Source organism: Lynx rufus, unplaced genomic scaffold, assembly GCF_022079265.1.
Source record: "Lynx rufus isolate CCGP_SWC_20201006 ecotype Redwood Valley unplaced genomic scaffold, mLynRuf1.p SCAF_1, whole genome shotgun sequence".
NCBI lineage: Eukaryota > Metazoa > Chordata > Mammalia > Carnivora > Felidae > Lynx > Lynx rufus.
Genome location: NW_025814823.1, coordinates 19,254,680 through 19,275,104, shown reverse-complemented (window position 1 = coordinate 19,275,104; position 20,425 = coordinate 19,254,680). Strand labels below are relative to the sequence as shown.

Here is a 20,425-nt window from a genome sequence, read left to right as displayed (position 1 = left end):
AGGAAAACCCAGAAGCTGGCAATATGCTAAGTCATGCTATTAGGCCACTAGTAAACTTTTCAGTGGTTTGGTTAAGGAGGCAGAGTATAATGCAGTGAAATGTTAAACTATCTTGGTATCTGATAGCTCATCAGCCTTAAATCGGGCAGTCTTTCTTTACTGACTCCATATAGATCTAATCACTTACCTACTTACTCCATGATATGATAGTTTACAGGTTCTGATTAGTAAGTGACTATATAAGTATTCCTCAGACATTTACAAGGGTATGTTTATCTCCCCCATTGATATCCTAAATTATTTATGTGTTTTTTTTTTCTATAACCCCTCACCGAGTGTTCCTCACACAGTAGGCACTAAGCAAATATAAGTGACTAATTGCAGTCATGCTCACTGTCGGTAAAAAATATAGTTGATTTTCTGTGAGTGTAGTGATGTTTTGGCTCTCATTTCTGGCTTCACATTTTAACTAGACAAATTATTCTCCGCTTCCTTCATGGATAATGGTTGTATATTTTTCTTGGCACTCTGTCTGTTTCACTATAGATTGAAAACAATCCACATATGCAGGATTGTTTAAAGTAAGTCTATTTATTCATTGTCACTCATCTCTTTGTTGAGAATAGCTCACTTAAATAGAAGGTCAGTTTCTTTCTTTCTTTTTTTTTTTTTTCCTTTGTGCTTTCTGAAGCTGATCCAAGAAGAGAACTTCCTTTGGTTTCTTTTGATGTCTCTGAGAATTCTAGGCTTTTTGCAATGACTGAACAGACCTTTCAACTAAAGAAATGTTAAGTAATAATTTGTATAAGGATACTATAACCTGACTGACTCATTTAAAGTGTATGTATGTGCGCAACAGTTTTATAGGCGTTTGTCTGAGGAAATGACACAGAGAAGATGGGAGAATATGCCAGTTTCCCAAGCTTTACCGACAAATAGAGGACCCCAGGTATTGTTGAAACTATTTCTTAACCCAATGTTTTCAATTCTGTACTTGCATCTTCATTAAGGGAAAATATTTCTATGATTACAGAACTTGTGAGAAACAAAATGGTACTCTGATAAAACCTTTATTTTCAGAGAACCTAGTTTAGTGCTCTGCATACGGTAGATACTTAGCAAAAACAAATGACTACTTACCAGAGTAACTCTTGGGGTGGTCACAGTTAGATTCCATTCACTACATTCTGTTCTTCGTAATCAGTCTGGCATCAGAGAACAGACAGTGCCTCTAGGTGATGTTTTTCAGACCAGTCTAAATTAACCACCAACTGTGGACAGACACTCAAATGTGTGAAAGTACTTTGTGTAATAACTGTCAAATACCATAATTTTTAACCATAATTTCTTGGATGTTTGAGACCCTATTAAATATGATACGTATATAATAGTTTACCAAAGAACAAAAATGAATTTAATTTCTATCTAAAATACAGAGTAAAATATGCCAGTTATTGTATATACAGTTTTTTTTTAATATTGATTTGAAGATCACTATGTATGACAAGAAACTGACAAATATTTTGAAAGGAAACTAGATGTAATTGTATGCTGTTTTTCTTTGGTTCTTTGTGGGTCCTTTTCCACCATTGAAAACACATTGTGGTGGGTTGCAAAAGATTGTGTCCTTCCTATTTTGTATGTTTTATTTTCTACTTTTGTTTCTCAGCCAGGAAGAATAAGGGCTGTGGGAATTGTAGGCATTGAAAGGAAGTTGGAAGAAAAAAGGAAAGAAACTGACAAAAACATTTCTGAGGTAACTCTTAACATAAGTTCCGGTCAGCTGTCTTTTTCAGCCATTTGTGTTTATTCTTTTGTATGTAGCTGGTGACTAATTCCGTTCTGTATATTGGAATATATTTAGTTTGCCTGAAGCCACAGTCTCTTATTCCAGATCTTCTTCTGGTTGGCATAATTTAGCCAAACCATGTTTTAAAAAGCCTTTTCCAAAAAGAAATAAAAACAGTGCAAATTTGTTTTCTCTGATGTTAGAAAACATGGTGTGTTGTTGTGTAAGTTTTAAAGTATAGATGGAATTGATTGGATAATACTGCTAATGAATTCAGGGTCCTCTGTATAATTATTTTGGCTGTTTGGTTAACTTAGTTGAGGGAAAAATGCTGTTCTGTGGCTGTTAGCCTGGTTAGATACCACACAGCTTTATGCTGATGACCACTCGGGGACCAGACACAGAGATAGTAAGAATGGCTGAAACCAGTCCGTTATTTCCACTAGGAAGAACAACGCTGAGCATGTGCATAACAGTGTTTTTGAACCTTCATCATATATGAGGAAGTTCAAGTGAAAGGGGAAGAATTCTAATTAAGGAAACCAGTTATGCATATTAGACTCTGTGGTTAGTTAATACATCTGAACATACCATTTGTTTTCCTGTGTTTATATAAAGATGGTCTTGGATTTTTATGAAATTACTCTATGAAGTAATTCTTTAGTTTTTAATAATAGTTTATAAGTTAAATCCCATTGACTAGTGCTGTTCATAGAATTTCAAGGATGTGTATTAGTCACATAAAGTCTAAACTGCAAATAGTTATTGAATACCTGTATTAATCAAGATTCTCCAGAGAGAGAGGATCTCTTTTGCACTGCTGGTGGGAATGCAAACTGGTGCAGCCACTCTGGAAAACAGTATGGAGGTTCCTCAAAAAATTAAAAATAGAACTACCCTGTGACCCAGCAATGGCACTACTAGGTATTTATCCAAGGGATACAGGTGTGCTGTTTCGAAGGGGCACATGCACCCCCATGTTTATAGCAGCACTATCAACAATAGCCAAAGTATGGAAAGAGCCCAAATGTCCATCGATGGATGAATGGCTAAAGAAGGTGTGTGTGTGTGTGTGTGTGTGTGTGTGTGTGTGTGTGTATGTGCACACACACACACACACACACAATGGAGTATTAGTCAGCAATCAAAAAGAATGAAATCTTGCCATTTGCAACTATGTGGATGGAACTAGAGGGTATTATGCTAAGCGAAATTAGAGAAAGACAGGAATCATATGACTTCACTCATATGAGGACTTCAAGACACAGAACAGATGAACACAAGGGAAGGGAAGCAAAAATAACATAAAAACAGGGAGGGGGACAAAACATAAGAGACTCTTAAATACGGAGAACAAACAGAGGGTTATGGGAAGGGTTGTGGGAGGGGGGATGGGCTAAATGGGTAAGGGGCATTAAGGAATCTACTGAAATCATTGTTGCACTATTCGCTAACTAACTTGGATGTAAATTAAAAAAATAAAAAAAATAAAAGATTCTCCAGAGGGAAAAAAACAATAGGAGATATATAGATGTAGATATCAGTATATACCTTTATATACATCTATCTTTCCATACACAGACACACACACAGACGTTTAAATTTTCTTTTAATGTTTATTTACTTTTGAGAGGGAGGGTAGGGGCAGAGAGAGAAGGAGACATAGAATCGGAAGCAGGCTGCAGGCTCTGAGCTGTCAGCACAGAGCTGGAACTCATGGACTGTGAGATCATGACCTGAGCTGAAGTTGGACATTTAACTGACTGAGCTACCCAGGTGCCCCCAAAGACATTTAATATAAGGAATTGGCTTGTTTGATTGTGGGATTGAGAAATCCCACAATCTGCCAACTGCAAGCTGGTGACCCAGGAAAGTTGGTGATATAAATTCTAATCTGAGTCCGAAGGCCTGCGAACCAGGAGCACTGACGGTTTAGGTCTAGTCCAAGGGCAGGGTAAGACTGCTGTCTTGGCTTAAGCAGTCAGGCAGAGAAAGAAAACGTGAGTTCTCCTTTCAACCTTTTGTTCCTTCAGACTCTCAGTGGATTGGGTGATGCCCGCCCACAGTGAGGAGGGCAGTTGTGCTTAAGTCTACCATTTCAAATGCTGACCTCATCTAGAAACATCCTCACAGACACATCAATAACATCAAAACCTGGGAACCTCATCCTCTGATCAAGTCGGCATGTAAAATTAACCATCGTAGTACCAATTCTTGGCCCACTAAATTGAAAATATAGATTATCATTGAGAAACCAAGGTCATTTGGCCTAGTAAGTGCCCGTGGTCTAGGTTTTGCTGATCTCACATTTATGGTAAAGTTGCACGTGTTCCTCCGCTCTATGTATTTCCTGCAAATTGGCAGCTGGATCCAGAGGCTTCATCCGACTTCTCCTTGATCCCTTTGATAAGATTAGTGGTGATACTGTATTCTTTCCTCAGGAGGCACATCACGTCTTTGTTGATGTTGTCAGCAGCTGTTCATGTTCGGTGCATAGATCTTTTGGTTCTTTGGTGGTTACAAATGGCAATATTTTAGGATTTACTTTTTATTTATTAGTTGAAATCCTTTTTGAAGAGCTGCTTCCCTTCATCTATTTGACTACTCATACGGGGCAAGATAAATGACTTTTTCTTTATCATCAGCATAATGAATTGGTTCCTTATCCTCCAATGGCAACTCATTGGAGTTTTTTACATATTATTGTGAACTCATAAATTGTAACATATTTGGTGGGTTTCAATCAATTACAATTATTATCCTGTTTAAAGCCCACATTGTCCCATCTTTGGCCAGTGGGAGCCTCTTCAGGTTGGCCCCTTAGTATTTTTGATGTGACCTGGTGGACTTTGATAGCTTCCTTACTATTTGATGTGACAAAAGTTCCAGAACCATCTTGTATGTTTCCTGCCCCAGATCTGGAATCAATCATTACCTAAGAATGCCTGCTAGGACTCTATCTCTGCTGGGCTGATCTTTATTTATTTCTAGTCCTTTTTAATGGAAAGAGCTAGGTGTTTGTTTGTTTATTTGTTTGAGTACAAGTGCCTCATAAGGTCATAGTGATACTTCCTGTTCAAAGTCAGGATACCACTACCAAATAATTACTAAAACAGTTAAAAAGATTGTGTGTGTGTGTGTGTGTGTGTGTGTGTGTATGTGAACTCCCCATTATTCCCAATTTTAAACATAGATGTGCAGTATCTGAAGATTCAGCCACTGGGTGCACTCTCTCCGCTCTGGCTCTCAGTGAGTCCTAGTTGTACAGGTAACTATGTGTGACACCACCAGTCCTGATGTGGACCTCCCTCCAGTAGATTTTTCAGAAGTGCTCACGGGAACAGTATTCCCTGAGTTCTGGCATGTTTGTATCCCTTGTACATGAAGTCATTTGGTGGATTTAAAATCCTTGGCTCACGTGTTCTTTCCTTGAGTGCCTTTAATCGGTTGCTTTCAGTTTTGTGTCTGGCATGAAGTTTTGCTGTCGAAGAGGGAGGCTAATCTAATTCTTCACCACCTTAAAAGTCAGTATTTTTCCTAGATGCCCAAAGGCTTTTTCCCCCTTTTTTTAGAAAGCCCAGTAGTTTTAGCAGAATGTGTCAATGTGTTAGTCATTCTGGGTTGTTATTTTCAGGTACACGGGACGCTTTCAGAATTCGGTTCCAGAAACTGTTTCTTTTAATTTCAGGGAGTTTTTTTTTTTCAATTTTACAGTTTTTAATAATTGCTTTTAATTTTTCTTCGGTGACTCCTGTTAGCTGTATGCTGGAGCTCTACTGCCTAGCTTTACTGCTCGCAAGTTTCTTTCAGACGCTTTTTATCTCTTTCATTTCTGTTTCATTTAGAAGATTTCCCTCTTGTTAAACTTTTGTTTCTCTTAATATACTATCTGTTGTGTTTATTCACTTTTGCGTTCTGTCTAATATAGTCATTATTTCTGAATTGATTTTTTAAAAATTCTTTCATGAATCCTATCACCTCATTTCTGACTTATTTTGTCTACTCATGGCTTGTGTCATTTTATTAACGTCTTTTGGCTCATGTTGAAATAAAAGGTTATTTGATCCGATCTATGAGCATGTCAGTCTGGCTTGCTTTTATTGTCTGTAATGTTACTCTCCTTATTTTCTTTTTTCTCATAATAACTTTGTGTGGCATTTGACCTTGATGCTTGGCTGTTGCTATTTTTCTTTTCTTTTTTTTTTTTTGAAACGGCTCTTTTTATTTTTAAAGCTTATTACTCATTTAGAGAGAGTGTGAGCAGGGAAGGGGCAGGGAGAGATCTCGGGAGAGAGAATCCCAAGCAGGCTCCGCACTGTCAGTGCAGAGCCTGATACGGGGCTTGATTCAGAAACCATGAGATTACGACCTGAGCCGAAGTCAGATGCCATCCAGTCAGGAGCCATCCAGGCGCCCCTGCTGTACTATTTTTTACGTTAAATTAGTTTTGCTGCCCTTTCAGAGGAAGGCCTAGTGTAGGGTAGCTGGTCTTATTCCACAGGGCCCACTTTTCTTCTGTGTTGATGCATTATTAAAAACGGTGGTGGCCTGCTTTCTGGTTTCCTGGCCCTATTCCCTTCCTCTGTTTTTTATCTGGACCTTTTTTCCCCCCTTCCTCTCTCCTTTTTTTTTTTTTTTTAAGTTTATTTATTTATTTTGAGAAAGAGAGCGTGCAAGAGCAAGGGTGGGGCAGAGAGAAAGGGAGAGAGAGAATCCTAAGTAGGCTCTGTGCCGACAGCACAGAGCCCCACTTGGGGCTCCATCCCACACACTGCGAGACCATGACCTGAGCTGAAATCGAGTCAGTCCCTTAACCGACTAAGCCACCCAGGCACCCCTATCTTGAGGTTATTATAGCTATTTTGTCATTTAGTTTTATAGTATATGGTGCCTATGGGTTTTTGGTTTTGAGATCTAGTTGCGCTGTCTTGTTTCATGTTAAGATTTAGAGAGATTAAAAAACTATGCTGCCATAGCCACCATCTTTCCAGAATCTTTAAATTCATAAAATTCCAGCATTTTGGCATTAAAGGGGTTTTTTCTATCCAGAGAAGTAATCATCTCAGAGCTAGTGACTAGATTCAGAACCAGGGTTATGAGAACTCAGTCTTCTGATTTGCAGACAAGTGTAGTCGACTGCATCATAGCTACTCTCTTTATCGTTCAAAAGGTACTATCACTGCCCTCTTTCAGTGACATTTACTGTCATCCTTTTGTGTGACACTTTTGGAGATGGCACGGAGCAGTGAACTAATTTTGAATTAGTATTTTTCTGAATTGTGCCATACTAATTTGGTATTCAAAATAATGTTTTTCTTGGGGCGCCTGGGTGGCTTAGTCGGTTAAGCATTGAACTTCCGCTCAGGTCATGATCTCACGGTTTTGTGAGTTCGAGCCCCATGTCAGGCTCTGCGCGGATGGTGCAGAGCCTGCTTGGGATTCTCTGTCTCTGTCCCTGCCCCACTCATTCTGTCTCTCTCTAAATAAATAAACTTAAAAATTTTTTTTAATTAAAAAAACCCAAAATAATGTTTTTCTTAATTTATGAAATGCTGCTGTGTTTCAATCTAATTTCCGTGGAGTTGCATAGCTCAAATGATTCAGTACAGTCATCGTGCTCGTTCATGCAGGTCAGTGATTTATTCAGCAGGTGGTCCTTGCTCTCCACTTTGTGCAAGCCCTGCATCAGGTTGATGTTTTAGATATTGTGATGATGCACCAGACAGGCAAGCAAACAGGCATTCTCTACAGCAGGAGAAATGCTGCATTAGAGAAAATGGCGGCTGCAGCAGGAACACATTATATGTCCTCTAACTTCCTTGGGGTTCAGGGAAGTCTTGTTAGCAAAAGTAATGGAAGTCAAGGCCTGAAAGTTTAGCAGGCACTAACAGAAGACTAGTAGAGATAAGAGGATCCAGGTAGAGGGAACAGAATATGTAAAGGTACAAAATCAAGAAAACCAAAACAGAATATTCAAGAATATATTAATAGTTACTAAAGCTGATAACCAAATTAATGACTGGAAACAAGAAATAATGCTATAAATCAGCATATGAGGGTACTTTTAAAGCAGATGTCATTGTTTTCTTTAATTGGAGTAGAAATTTGACTGTGGACTTGGTAGAGGGTTAGAAAGTTCTATAAACTGGCAGATAAAATAGCAGAATGGGCAAATGCATCTGTTTTGCATTTGCACATGTGTTGCTTTTATTGTAGGTAGTTTCTCTACCTCTTTTTTTGGATAATTGGCTAATTCCTTATTTTAGAATAATAATATGGATAGATGTGAAGAAGCTTTCATTTGTGTTTTATGATTACTTAAAATATAGATAATTCTTCTAAGACACTAAAATATTTGTATTTGTCTTTTACAGACTGTAAGCAAGAGGGCTAATTGATGTATTCTGTGTGGACTCACTATTACTTTTAGCATATTTTTTCTATGGAAATGTAACCTAGTAAATAAAGTGATTTACCATATAAAATTTTTAAAGTGTTGTCTTACTAGTGTTCCCTACCCCGGTAAAAGAAATCTGTAAATATTTTGTATATTCAAAGTAAAAATCTAAGTGTGTAAAGTGTTTGTGTCTTTTATTTTTGAAAACTAGGTTGGTTTGTGATTTGCCCTCCATTTAAATGTTAGAGTTGACTTAGTTTCAGAGCTGGTGCCCCGAGTTTCCCACAAAAGGTTTCCTGCATCTGCTGGCTGTTGCTGATAAGAATCCAGTGTTTAAGCCTTTTGTTTATCTGAGGAAATTCCTGTTAGGTGTGTGCACATTCCCCTTTGTTCTCAGTATTAGCCTTAGTAAGTCTGGCCATAAGAATCTTACACAACACTCTATTCTTTTAGCAAAATCCTTTTGCAGATGGGGGATACTTTTCTGTATGTGATTAAGATGGGCATGGGCTTATCAGAATCTGCTGACCATTATTCTGTATCGACCAAAAGATTCTTCAGTTAATGCGAAGTTGCTTAATTGGCTTAAAAAATAACATTTGTGCACATCATTTGGCAGATGTTCTTCATTGGAAGTATGTTTTTGGCGATATGAAATAAATTTACTATAAATATGTCTGATTAAAGTTTGAAGAGGCCTTTGAAGTGGATACTCATTGTAGTAAATCAAACAATTAATGGGTTTTATTTAGGTATATTTTGGTGGTATTTGAATGTTTTTCTTTTGTGATATCCACTACATCCCAAGCTACAAGTATAAACTCTTCAGTATTTAGAGGCTGAGGTTTACAGTTTCAGTTAAGTCACACCTGCTATTAAAGCCAAAATTGTTGTGCCCAAAGAAGTATTCTGGCAGCTGCACATTGCCATTTTCAACCAGGAAAGCTTTACAATGCCTTTGATTCTTGACCTCCCATCGGGAAATGGTTTTGGCAAGAACCAGTGACAAATTCTCTTACTTATGTGAAAGAACAGTAAACAATATTTTCTGAACGATTTATTACTTATGTCACCTTTTGTTTGTTTAATCAATCATAACCTTTTTCTTTGAAGATTTGAAAAGTTGTTTTTTGCAGTTTGTGTTGGAAAATTTATGGTTTCTTAGCTAAACTGAATCCTTAGAATAAGATAGGCTTATTACTTATGTAAATATTTATATAAATAGATATTTGTAAGAAGTTTTCATAAATTTTTGTCAAAGGGAAGAAAACAGAGTGCTTCATTACTTAAAAACATCTTCAATCTTTAGATTCCAACAAAAACTCATTTCTCATTTCAGGCCTTTGAAGACCTCAGCAAGCTAATGGTCAAGGTATATGTAATTTATACCTATTAAATTCTTACCAATTATGATGTAAGTTTTGAACTTGTGTTTTGTTAGCAAGGCACTTTGGGGACTTTTTTTTTTCAGTCTTTTGCTGTTCTCTTCACAGGCTAAGGAAATGGTGGAGTTATCAAAATCAATTGCTAATAAGATTAAAGACAAGCAAGGTGACATCACAGAAGATGAGGTAAATAGATTGCTTTTTTAAGGCATTAGAAACCAGGTTACACAAATAACAGTGATGTTTCAGTGGTTTAGCAGTTTCTTTCTTAATGTAGTGTTTTCTTTTAGGACTTGCGAGTATATGAAAGTGCTAACGAAAAAGTCAACCATAAAAACTTTGCTGGTTCTAGTAGGATTAAAGGATACTTCTGTACATTCTCTTAGAATGTGGAAAAGAGAGATATTGAAATGTGGAAGGAGTGGTTGTTTTATACATATCCATAAATTTGATACTTGTTTCAGTAAATTTCAGTACAATCTGGTCACAGCCATTTTCCTTTCTAAGTTTTTGGCTCTATCATTTGGTTGGCATTAAATACGGCATAGTTGCTCCCTAACCGCTTCTCACACCAAACTCATGAGTTCAGTGGAGTATGAGATATCAAGATAGAAAAAAGAAGAATTAGCTTCACACAGGGAACTACTGGAAATCCACTTTCTTAGAATTCACACTATCAAAACACAGTAGAAGAAATGGGTAGATACAGATATAATTGAGTAGAATTGAATTTATGATAGAAAGATTTTCAATGTTGGGGTGGAAAGACTAATTCTGCTTTTTAGTCTTTTTGTGCATTTTCTCCTCTTATTATAGACCATCAGGTTTAAATCCTATTTGCTGAGCATGGGAATAGCTAACCCAGTTACCAGGGAGACCTGCGGCTCGGGCACACAGTACCACATGCAGCTGGCCAAACAGCTGGCTGGGATACTGCAGGCGCCGCTGGAGGTAAAAACAAAACCTGAGTGGTCTCTTTCGGTTGTGTTAAATTATCTCCGTGTCATCAGAAATCTTAACAAGAGTTTAACTCCTTTCACAGTATGGTTACTATTTAACCAACACGTTATTTTTTGTTCAGGAATATTAAATTAGTGGGTTTTTTTTTTTTTGTCAAAATCTAAGTTGTTTTCAATTCCCATTTCAGATATCTGTAACTTCCTAAATCTATTTGATATAAAGTTTTTCTTCTCTCCTGTTTTCAAAAGGAAACATATGATCTCTAGATGTTTACATATATTTCTATATATCTAGTCTGAATATATAGTGTACTGTTATAATTTGATAACAGATATATCTTCTAACATGACTCAGGCAATCAAAACTTTACTTATTAAAGCACTCATATTAAGAAGTATTTCCAACATGACAAAATAAGAAAAATATAATGAATCCCTGCATGCCCATCATCCAGGTTTATCTGTAAACATTGTCCACTCGAAATTATTTTAAAGCAGGGGCACCTAGGTGGTTTAGTTGGTAAGTGTCCTGACTCTTGATTTCAGTTCAGGTGATGATCTCACAGTTGGTGTGTTTGAGCCCCGTGTAGGGCTCTGCACTGACAGTGCAGAGCCTGCTTGGATTGTCTCTCTTCCTCTCTGCCCCTCCCCGACTCGCAGGCCCATACTCACGCACTCTCTCAAAGCGAATAAATAAAGATTTAAAAAATATTTTAAAGCAAATTAAGACATCACATTACTTTATCTGTAAATTTTTCAGTACGTAATTACAATGATAAAGATGCCTATAATGTAATTGTAATCCCATTTCACAAATTAAAAATTATTTTCAATATAATCAAATACCTACTTAGTGTTCACATTTTTTCTTATAGTTAGTTTGTTCAAATCAGGATACTTTGCAATTGGTTGATTTGCCACCCAGGTGTTTTGTTTTTTTTTGTTTTTGTTTTTTAATTCTGTGGGTTTCCCTCTCCTCTTTTTTTCTCTCCTATAAAATTTATTTATTGAAGAAACTAGTGGTTTTTCTTATAGAGTGTCTCAGAGTCTGGATTTTGCTGATTTGTATGTTAACATACTTCCCTGCCTTATGTATTCCCTGTAGACTGGTAGTTATATCTAGAAGTTCTTTTTTTTTTTTTTTTCCCTGCTGGATATTTCATAGAGGGTGCTGTGCATTTCCGTCAGCAGGTACAGAATGTCTTTTTTTTTGTGTGATGTTAGCAGCTACTAACACTCAATGTCTAGATCTGTTACTTCATTAAAGATTACAATGGTGATATTGCCATTTAATTCTATAATTTTTTCATTTATTAGTTGTAATAACTCAAAACATTTAAATACACTTTTTGAAACTTGGTGTAGAGGCCCTCTTTTCATTTATGGAAATGTTGAAACAGTAATAATGATGTTAAAGTCCAAATATTGAATTTGAAATGCTTCACGTATCTGGCTAGGTTTTCCTGTGTGCAAATTTAGTTTTTAAAAGGCTTCTTAGGAAATTTTATGAATCCTGATTTCACTCTGCTTATGATTTCTGTTAAGGAATGCTAACTTGTGTGAACTATAACATAATACTTTTTAAATTTCGTATTTTAACAGGAACGAGGGGGAATAATGTCACTTACGGAGGTATACTGTTTAGTAAACCGAGCTCGAGGAATGGAGGTAAGAATAGAACATTTAGATATTCTTTTAACTAAATATAGACTTTCTTAACATAATACAAGTTCCCCTACAGTGAATACAATTTGAGGAAGGGTTGAGAATATCAAAACCATCTGAGAAGCAGTGTGGTGCAGTGACAAGAATGCTGTCCTGCCCTGGGGATCTAGGAGGTAGACGCTCTTCCTGGTTTTACCAGTGACATGCTGATTGACCTTGAGTAGCTTACTTAACTTCACTGAGACTTGGTTGTCCTACGTCTAAAACAAGAATTTGGACTGATTGATACCTTCTGGCTTTAATATTCTGTGTTTGTATTGTGATTAGTAAGGTTGTGTATGAGGCCTTTTCCCTGTGACAGTTCAGTGTTTGGACTAACTGGGTTGGACACAGATGGCCTGGAGAGAAACAGAGGGAAAGCTGCCCTCTGCCTTTGGCCGTGAATCAGCAGTGGCTGCTCTTCAGCTCTCATTGCCCCTTCACACCCACATGTGTATGGTCCGTGCACTCTTTGTGCCCTTCAGTCAAACAGTTTTGCGGTGTCAGCAGTCACCTCTGTGCAGAGAACTCCTACATCTTTCAAGCGCCCACCCCAGGTTCACGAGCAAAGCCTCTGCTCTGTTTTCATTTGAATAGTCCTCAAGACTGCCGTCAGTGAGTACCTCCTACTGACCAGGCCTCCCAGCACCTCAGTGAGGCAGCTACTTTTACTGTCCCCGTCTTGGGGATAATATGAGGATGAGGAACTCGAGGCTTCCAGAGATTAAATTATTTGACCAAAGCTGCACCTGGAAATAGAGGTTTGACAGGCATTTGGACCCAGGCTGGGCCTATGACTCAAAGCTGTATTTGTCAAATGCCACAGTGGGCTGATTCTTTAAGGTTGCATGGGTCTGGAAGGGTGGCCACTAGCTAGCTACATGTGACAACTGTGAACTTGAAATGCACCTAATCCAAACTGAGATATGCTGTAAGTGTAAATTACACACCAGATTTAGAAGACTCGGTACAGAAGAAAGAAATGTTAAATATCTCATTGATAATTTTTATATTGATTATATGTTGATGTTTTAGATTTATTGGCTTAAATAAAATACATGTTTTAAAATTAATTTCACCTGTTTCTTTTTATTTTATTAATATGACTACTAGAAAACTTAGAGTTACATATACGGCTTGCATTGCTTTCTGTCGGATAGCACTGCTTTGCTTCTTTGTTAATCCTTTTTTCCTTGTGGTGATTAAGGCAACATGAAAGCCTTGCTAAATGATTATTTATTTATTTATTTATTTTAAATAAAAAAAAAAAATAGACTCCACACCCACCATGGGCCTTGAACACACGAGCATCACTCTATTAATTTGTAGTATAAACTGGGTTTTCTTTCCTATTAGTTGCTCTCACCAGAAGATCTAGTGAATGCATGCAAGATGCTGGAAGCACTACAGTTACCTCTCAGGTAAAAGAACCTCTGCAGGAAGCGTGCCAACTTGAGCCACTGTTCCTCACACAGTAGACAGGAAAACCCTGCCAGGTCTGCCCACACAGGTCTGTGCGTGGCAAACCAACACATCGCCCCTCTGGGAATTATACCGTGTGAGCAGAATTCACTTGTTCTCCTAGCTTCCCTCCTTATCCGGGCTGTACATGGCCTGAGGGGCTAGTGGGCCAACTCTTGTTGATTTGGGGCAATGAAAGAAGAATGTGGGCTGTCCTATGAGGTCAGAATAACCAGCCCCTCTGCTAGAGGTTTCGTGCTTGTTTCTGGAGATTTAAAACTACAGATGTTCAGCTGTGAATTGTATTTTCCTCCCTTCAGATTAAAAAAAAAAAAAAAAGTGCCAGACATATTTTATTTAGCCTGTGGATTATAGTTCATAATGTTATTAACTGTATTTATTCGTGAGTTCCTAGTTATGCTGTAATTGCCTGTGGTTGTTATGTTTTAGATGCTGTTTTGTGTTAATATTGCCCTCATGCCCAGCATAAAAGAAAGTACAGGATATTTGTACCTCCTTAGTGGTTGAAGATCCTAGATACTCACAGCTTGGTTTTCCCATCTGCGGTTTTCAGGCTCCGAGTTTTTGACAGTGGCGTCATGGTAATTGAGCTTCAGTCCCACAAGGAAGAGGAAATGGTGGCCTCAGCCTTGGAGACCGTATGTGAACTAGTTTCCTCATTAGTCTGCCCACCAAGACGTGACTCCATAGCAACTTGAGAAACAGGCTTTCCTTTTTTTTTTTTTTTTTAAATTTTTTTTTTCAACATTTATTTATTTTTGGGACAGAGAGAGACAGAGCATGAACGGGGGAGGGGCAGAGAGAGAGGGAGACACAGAATCGGAAACAGGCTCCAGGCTCCGAGCCATCAGCCCAGAGCCCGACGCGGGGCTCGAACTCACGGACCGCGAGATCGTGACCTGGCTGAAGTCGGACGCTTAACCGACTGCGCCACCCAGGCGCCCCCAGGCTTTCCTTTTGAATTTAATTTTTCTAAAAAGTAATGTTTGTAGACCCAATTAAAAACACCTATTAACATGAGTGAATACTAATCAAAATGATACTTTTAAAGCTTTTTGAGACTTGCCAAGGAGAATTAGAATTCCTGAGGTGTTATCTTTTTGTTTGAAACTCAGTCTTGTGGACAGGTTTTTAACTTTGTTCATCAGAATGTTACCCTTGACTGAACTTTTTCTTTCAGTACCACCTACATAAACAGTCTTATAAAACATCACAAGTTGTTTTATGAAATAATTGCTTCAAAAAAACACGAAAAGGAACTGTAGTTTAGATGGATTTTACCAGCCAAACTGCTGCTGTTACTCATTAGGAGACTTGAAACATTACTGCCTTCATAGCCTCTGTGGCGAGCCTGCCTAATTTAAATATTTATTACATTTATTATAAATTAGAGGAAAACCTCAAGACTATAGATATTTCTACTGTATATTTTAAGCTAAACCTATATATAAGGACCCTATATGTGGGATATGCAGTATGTACTCCATTAGAATTTATTATATGTTCCTTTTCAGAATATCAAGGGTTATTTTGGGGGTTTAGTACAGTGCCTTTGTAACTTTGTAGAGGGCTTTGTGATGTTTTAGGCTCTGCTATATTCATTCTGGGCCCTTCCGCATTTGTAGAATTGAGCATTAGTGAAGAAGATTTAGTTCAGTATTGAATATTCTTGAGTTTTATTAGGAAATTCAATATATTATTTCCTGAGCATAATGGTAGACATTCTCCCTAGGTTAGTACCTAGGTGGCCAAATTATCATATTTTTTTCCTGCTGTGTTTCTGTTAGGTTTCAGAAAAGGGATCCCTGACATCAGAAGAGTTTGCTAAGCTGGTGGGAATGTCTGTTCTCCTGGCTAAGGAAAGGTAAGCGAGTCCTTGGTCTTCATTACAACTGTGTTTGTGTTTCTGAATGGACAGATGATTGTAGTTTTCCCCTTGACTCCTAGGTTGCTTCTGGCAGAGAAGATGGGCCATCTTTGCCGAGATGATTCAGTGGAAGGCTTGCGGTTTTACCCAAATTTATTTATGACACAGAGCTAAGGGTTTTGGATTTAAAATACTTCTTGTCCATACACTTGTATCATGTAGAGGTTGTATGACATTGAGCTCAGAGTAAACCTTGATGAACTGAGAATTTCTGGAACTTTACACTATAATATAAAACCCTTTTAATTTCTCCCTAAATATCATGGTCCAGGAAGTTTACTTAGGATAAATATAGGAAAATACAGAAAACTGAATGCCACAGTGAGTTGGAAATCATGCTACAGTTGTATAGAGCCCTCAGGGTTTAACTTGAAATATGGTGAATTTTAACTTGATCCTCAAATCTGTTTTTTTAAAGAAGGGAATTTAGTTACTAATGGGGGAAGAAGTTGAGTGTTTGGACAGGTTAGATCATTTTTCTGGTGTGACTAAAATTCACTGAATTATAAACAGAGTTTTTCCTCTGCATCTAATGTGCGCATTATGGGAGAGGGTTCATGAAGCAAGTCATACGTACAGTGTAGCTTAACTGACAACACTGAACAGGACGTGAAACCACAGAACGCCACATGAGGCTTCTCCTAAGTAAGGGCTTTTCTTTAGAAGCAGTTATAAGCATGTCTTCAACAGACACCTTAAAAAAGGAGAGAGCTGTATTTGACTTACGTATGTATAGTCTGACTAGTTTTTTTTTTTTCCAAGTAATGATTTCATAGCTGGCATTTAAAGAATGCAACTATGTCATTTTGTTTTAAAAATGCTGTGGGTTTTGAAACTGAATTAATGAGCTGTATAGACACGCCCAGAGATGTGATTACAAATTTGGAACTTAGAGGGTTCAGGAATTCCCTAGGGTTGTGTGGGGGAGGGGCCGGGAGAACCTTTAGGTCGCTTAAACAGGAACCTTGGTGCTCTTTGACCTGGAAAGCCAAGGACAGGAACATTGAAAGGGGACAAGTAATTGGTCTCCTTTTCCTACTCTTAAGGAGTTTCAACACTGCACTTTAAAAAAATATTTCATATCCCAGCAATATTTTTTTTCTTTACCCCATATATTAGAAGCTGTGTTGAGAAACTATGTCACTAACAAGTATTACCAAGATAACAAAAACTGGCTACTCCTGAATTTCGATTGTGTGAGTTCTAAAATGGACCGCCTGACTTCATATGTCGGTGTGTTGGCATTACCTCAAACTCAGGGACCCCACAGGGACGCAAAGAGCTCCCCTTCTAAGACTGCGTCGAAAGTGGGAAGCAGGGATGGTTTTCGGCCAAGCCTCCAGAAGGGATAGTGTCTGCACTGAGAGACCCATGGTGACCAGCAGGTGGGGATACCCAGGCTTAAGCTCTGGGATCCCTAAGGTGTCACTGAGTGAGGTGGAGGGCCCCCTGCAGATGCCCTTTGGGGAGTTGCAGGGATCCTCAGCTGTAGACCCAGGGAATCCCTCCCACTGCAGCCAGAGTCAGTCTCTGATCCCCGCCTGCAAAAGTGGCTGTTGCTGCTTCACATCCTCCAGCGTTACGGGAATGTCTTCATTTTCCAAACTTGTCGCTCATTCTGTCTTGTGATGACAGATAGCCCCTAATGTCTTCATTGTTCAGCCTCAGGTTTGTTTTGGGGGAATTCAGTGTCTAGCCAAACAATGGCCCCATGTCTTTCAGGCCATCGTGTAGACTTGTTTGTGTGGCACTCCTGTTTCTGGGTCACACTCACACTGCTCTGGCAGACTTGTACACGCATGTTCATATGCACTTGCACACACACTTACACACATGATGTCTCATCTGGCTAAGGTTTTTCAGAAATTGCAAAGGTAAATAATAATCTGTTTCAGCAGTTGGAATGAATTGCAATTGAGATTGTTTGAGCTACTGGATCTAGCTCTTATGATTTGGATTCATTACAGCAAACTCCCACGGTTCAACATATTTATTTACATTAGTGTGACAACACATTAACAGAAATGGAGCAGTCTAAATTGTATAAAGTGAACTAGGAGGAAGAAAAGTGACGTGACTATATTTTGCACATGTCACTTTAATTAGAAAACAAGTATGATTGATTTTACTGTTAAAGTGGGCATTCTTCACTGTTTCTAGACTTATATACGTATATTTTTGATTCCACCCACCCACCCATTCCCTCCCCCTCCTTTTTTTTTTTTTTTTTTTTTTTGCCAAATAAGATGTTATTTTGGTCTTCTATTGGTAGAAGTTATGTTTAAATACAACCAATCAGGCCCTAAATGCAAAAAAATTCATCTCGGTGCTTATCACTGGTATAATTATTATTTTTGCTTTACTAACTTTGCTCTTAGGAGCATAAATTTGTAGCTTTATGATAATGGGATTTTTCTAGTCACTATCAAAGATTTTTTTACACTGTACAAGTGAAGGTTGTTTTCAGGATTAAATGATTGGAATTAATGTATATAGAGTAAAATTACTGGAAAACTTGTAAATGATTTTTCTTACCTTGGTGTTCTTTTTAAAATACTCTTTGAAAAACATATGAAAATGATAAACTTTTAATCAGAATAAGCCAGTACGTTAAACATTTTTTCTTTATTTTTGACCTCAAGATCTTACTGTTTTAGTTGTTCTAAAAGAATGGGAAATGGCTCATGAACTTTTTTTTTTTTAATTTTTGATGTGAATTTCATGGTTGACTAACCTTGTGCATTCGCGTGAATGTACTGTCTCTCCAAGTATTGGTTCCCTATAACCAGACTCGCCTGGCCAGACGTGGATTCATCAGGTGGTCATTCTCATGTTCTGCCCAACAATATCAGCGTTTTCATTTTGGTACAGTAGAGTCACACCTATAAGCTGGTTAGATTTTTAAAGACTGTGCCTTGGAATGAAATCAAGCATGCTTAAAATGATCCCTGAAACTCTTAAATTGCCAGTGAAGTTCTTTATATTGTCTTACAGGTAGAATCCCTATAGAGTGACACATGGGTATGAATATATTATGAATATAGTAAGTACAATATACAATAAAAACTACATAGCAACGGTAGACATTTATAACACCAATAATTAAACTATTTAAATGTGTGTCTTGTTTTTGTTTTTTGGCCAAGAGTTATGGTTGAATTTCTGTGAATTTATTTGCTAATCCCATCCCTTATTAAGACAGATCTAGAGTATAAGCTCCGTAAGGGGAGAGCTTTTTGTCTGGTGTGTTTGTGGATCTATCCTCAGAGCCTAGAACAGAACCTGGCACATAATAAGCATTCAATAAATATTAACTGAATGAATGAACTCTCATGTATATACCTATTTATAACCTGGCTCCATTTATCCTACTTTATCTCCCATTCAATTCAATAAAAAAATTTTTTGTTAAAAATCCATATTGACTGTGTGAGGAATTACGTGGGCCGCCGGTGGGGGGTGGAAACAAAATGAATAAGATACAGTCCCTGCCTTTAAAAGGGTGGCGCCGTTAGGGAAATAGACATGTAAACAACCTTACCTGAAGATCGAATGAAGTACGTGTCATGGAAGGGGCACAGGTACATGCTGTGCAAGACAGAAGGAGGATCCTTTAGTTCTTGTGGGAGAGGAAGAGCCTCATAAACTAGGCTCACAAGGACCAAGAGATCGTCAGTAAGTGGAGGCTGTTGGGTTAGAGGAACAGCATGAGGTATGCCCCTTCCCATTCCTGGGGCATACTTCCTTTGACTCTGCAGACTTCCCTTTCTTAACTGTTTCCCCATTCACTTCTCCATCTCCACCCCAATTATCATACTGTGCTCATTCCTACCTGCTTTAGAAAAATGTGTTTTCAGTATATGACTCTATTTCTAAATTCCATAATAGTTATTATCTGTCCTGTGTACATGACTATATTTTTGTCTTGGAGCCATAAAAAAATAGAGGAATTGGGTTTCTTTAAAGTTCAAAGATTCAAGGGGCGCCTCGGTGGCTCAGTCGGTTAAACAGCTGACTTCAGCTCAGGTCATATCTCACAGTTCATGAGTTCGAGCCCCGCATCGGGCTTTGTGCTGACAGCTCAGAGCCTGGAGCCTGCTTTGGATTCTGTGTCTCCTTCTCTCTCTGCTCTTCCCCCGCTCATGCTCTCTCTCTCCTTCAAAAATAAATAAGAACATTAAAAATAAATAAAGCTCAAAGATTCATATAATTGAATCTTTTAAATCTTTTCTGGTTTAGGTCAGTGTTTGTACATGGTAGGTTCCTAGTTAAGTATTAGCTGAATACTTGAATGATTTTTGAATTATGATGTGTCATGAATTTACTCGCAAACCTAAGTCTGTGTCCTTTACCATATCCCCAAGAGGTTTCTCAACCAGACTTGTCAGGACTCAGCCCGTCTGAGATACTGTGTCTTACATGACATGGGGCATATCCATGATGTGGGAAGCACGCCAGAAATCAGGTTAACACACGTGTAAGATCTTGTTATTACAGTGTGAAAATTGGGTCATTTGTGTTCTTCCTTGAGTCCTGATAATCATGAGTCAGTTAAAGCTTTTCTCTCAGAGCATTATCTGAGGAAGTAAAAGATCTCTCCATGTGTATAAAGGACACTGTTGAGATTGTGAATGCGTTTTACACAATTTGCACAAAATTACTAGACCAGTCACTGACCCTGAAAGAGAATTAAAGGTACCTTGACAGCAGCTTGTTTTAATTAATCCCAGCAAGACCATATCACTGTTCTTTTGGAAGCTTTTTTTCCCTACATGCCTATGC

General features: G+C 38.0%; 1 protein-coding gene across 1 annotated transcript in view; it reads left to right on the top strand.

Annotated features, from left to right (window-relative positions):
• Window positions 1-19,062, top strand: part of VPS36 (vacuolar protein sorting 36 homolog) — a 30,867-nt gene extending 11,805 nt beyond the window's left edge. The window contains exons 5-14 of the mRNA XM_047079146.1: window positions 860-949; window positions 1,670-1,756; window positions 9,526-9,558; window positions 9,680-9,757; window positions 10,388-10,522; window positions 12,133-12,198; window positions 13,591-13,655; window positions 14,270-14,354; window positions 15,504-15,580; window positions 15,664-19,062. Coding sequence (XP_046935102.1) covers window positions 860-949; window positions 1,670-1,756; window positions 9,526-9,558; window positions 9,680-9,757; window positions 10,388-10,522; window positions 12,133-12,198; window positions 13,591-13,655; window positions 14,270-14,354; window positions 15,504-15,580; window positions 15,664-15,757 — 810 coding nt within the window. The 3' untranslated portion in view covers window positions 15,758-19,062. The remainder of the gene's footprint in view (window positions 1-859; window positions 950-1,669; window positions 1,757-9,525; window positions 9,559-9,679; window positions 9,758-10,387; window positions 10,523-12,132; window positions 12,199-13,590; window positions 13,656-14,269; window positions 14,355-15,503; window positions 15,581-15,663) is intronic.
• The last annotated feature ends 1,363 nt before the right edge of the window (window positions 19,063-20,425 follow it).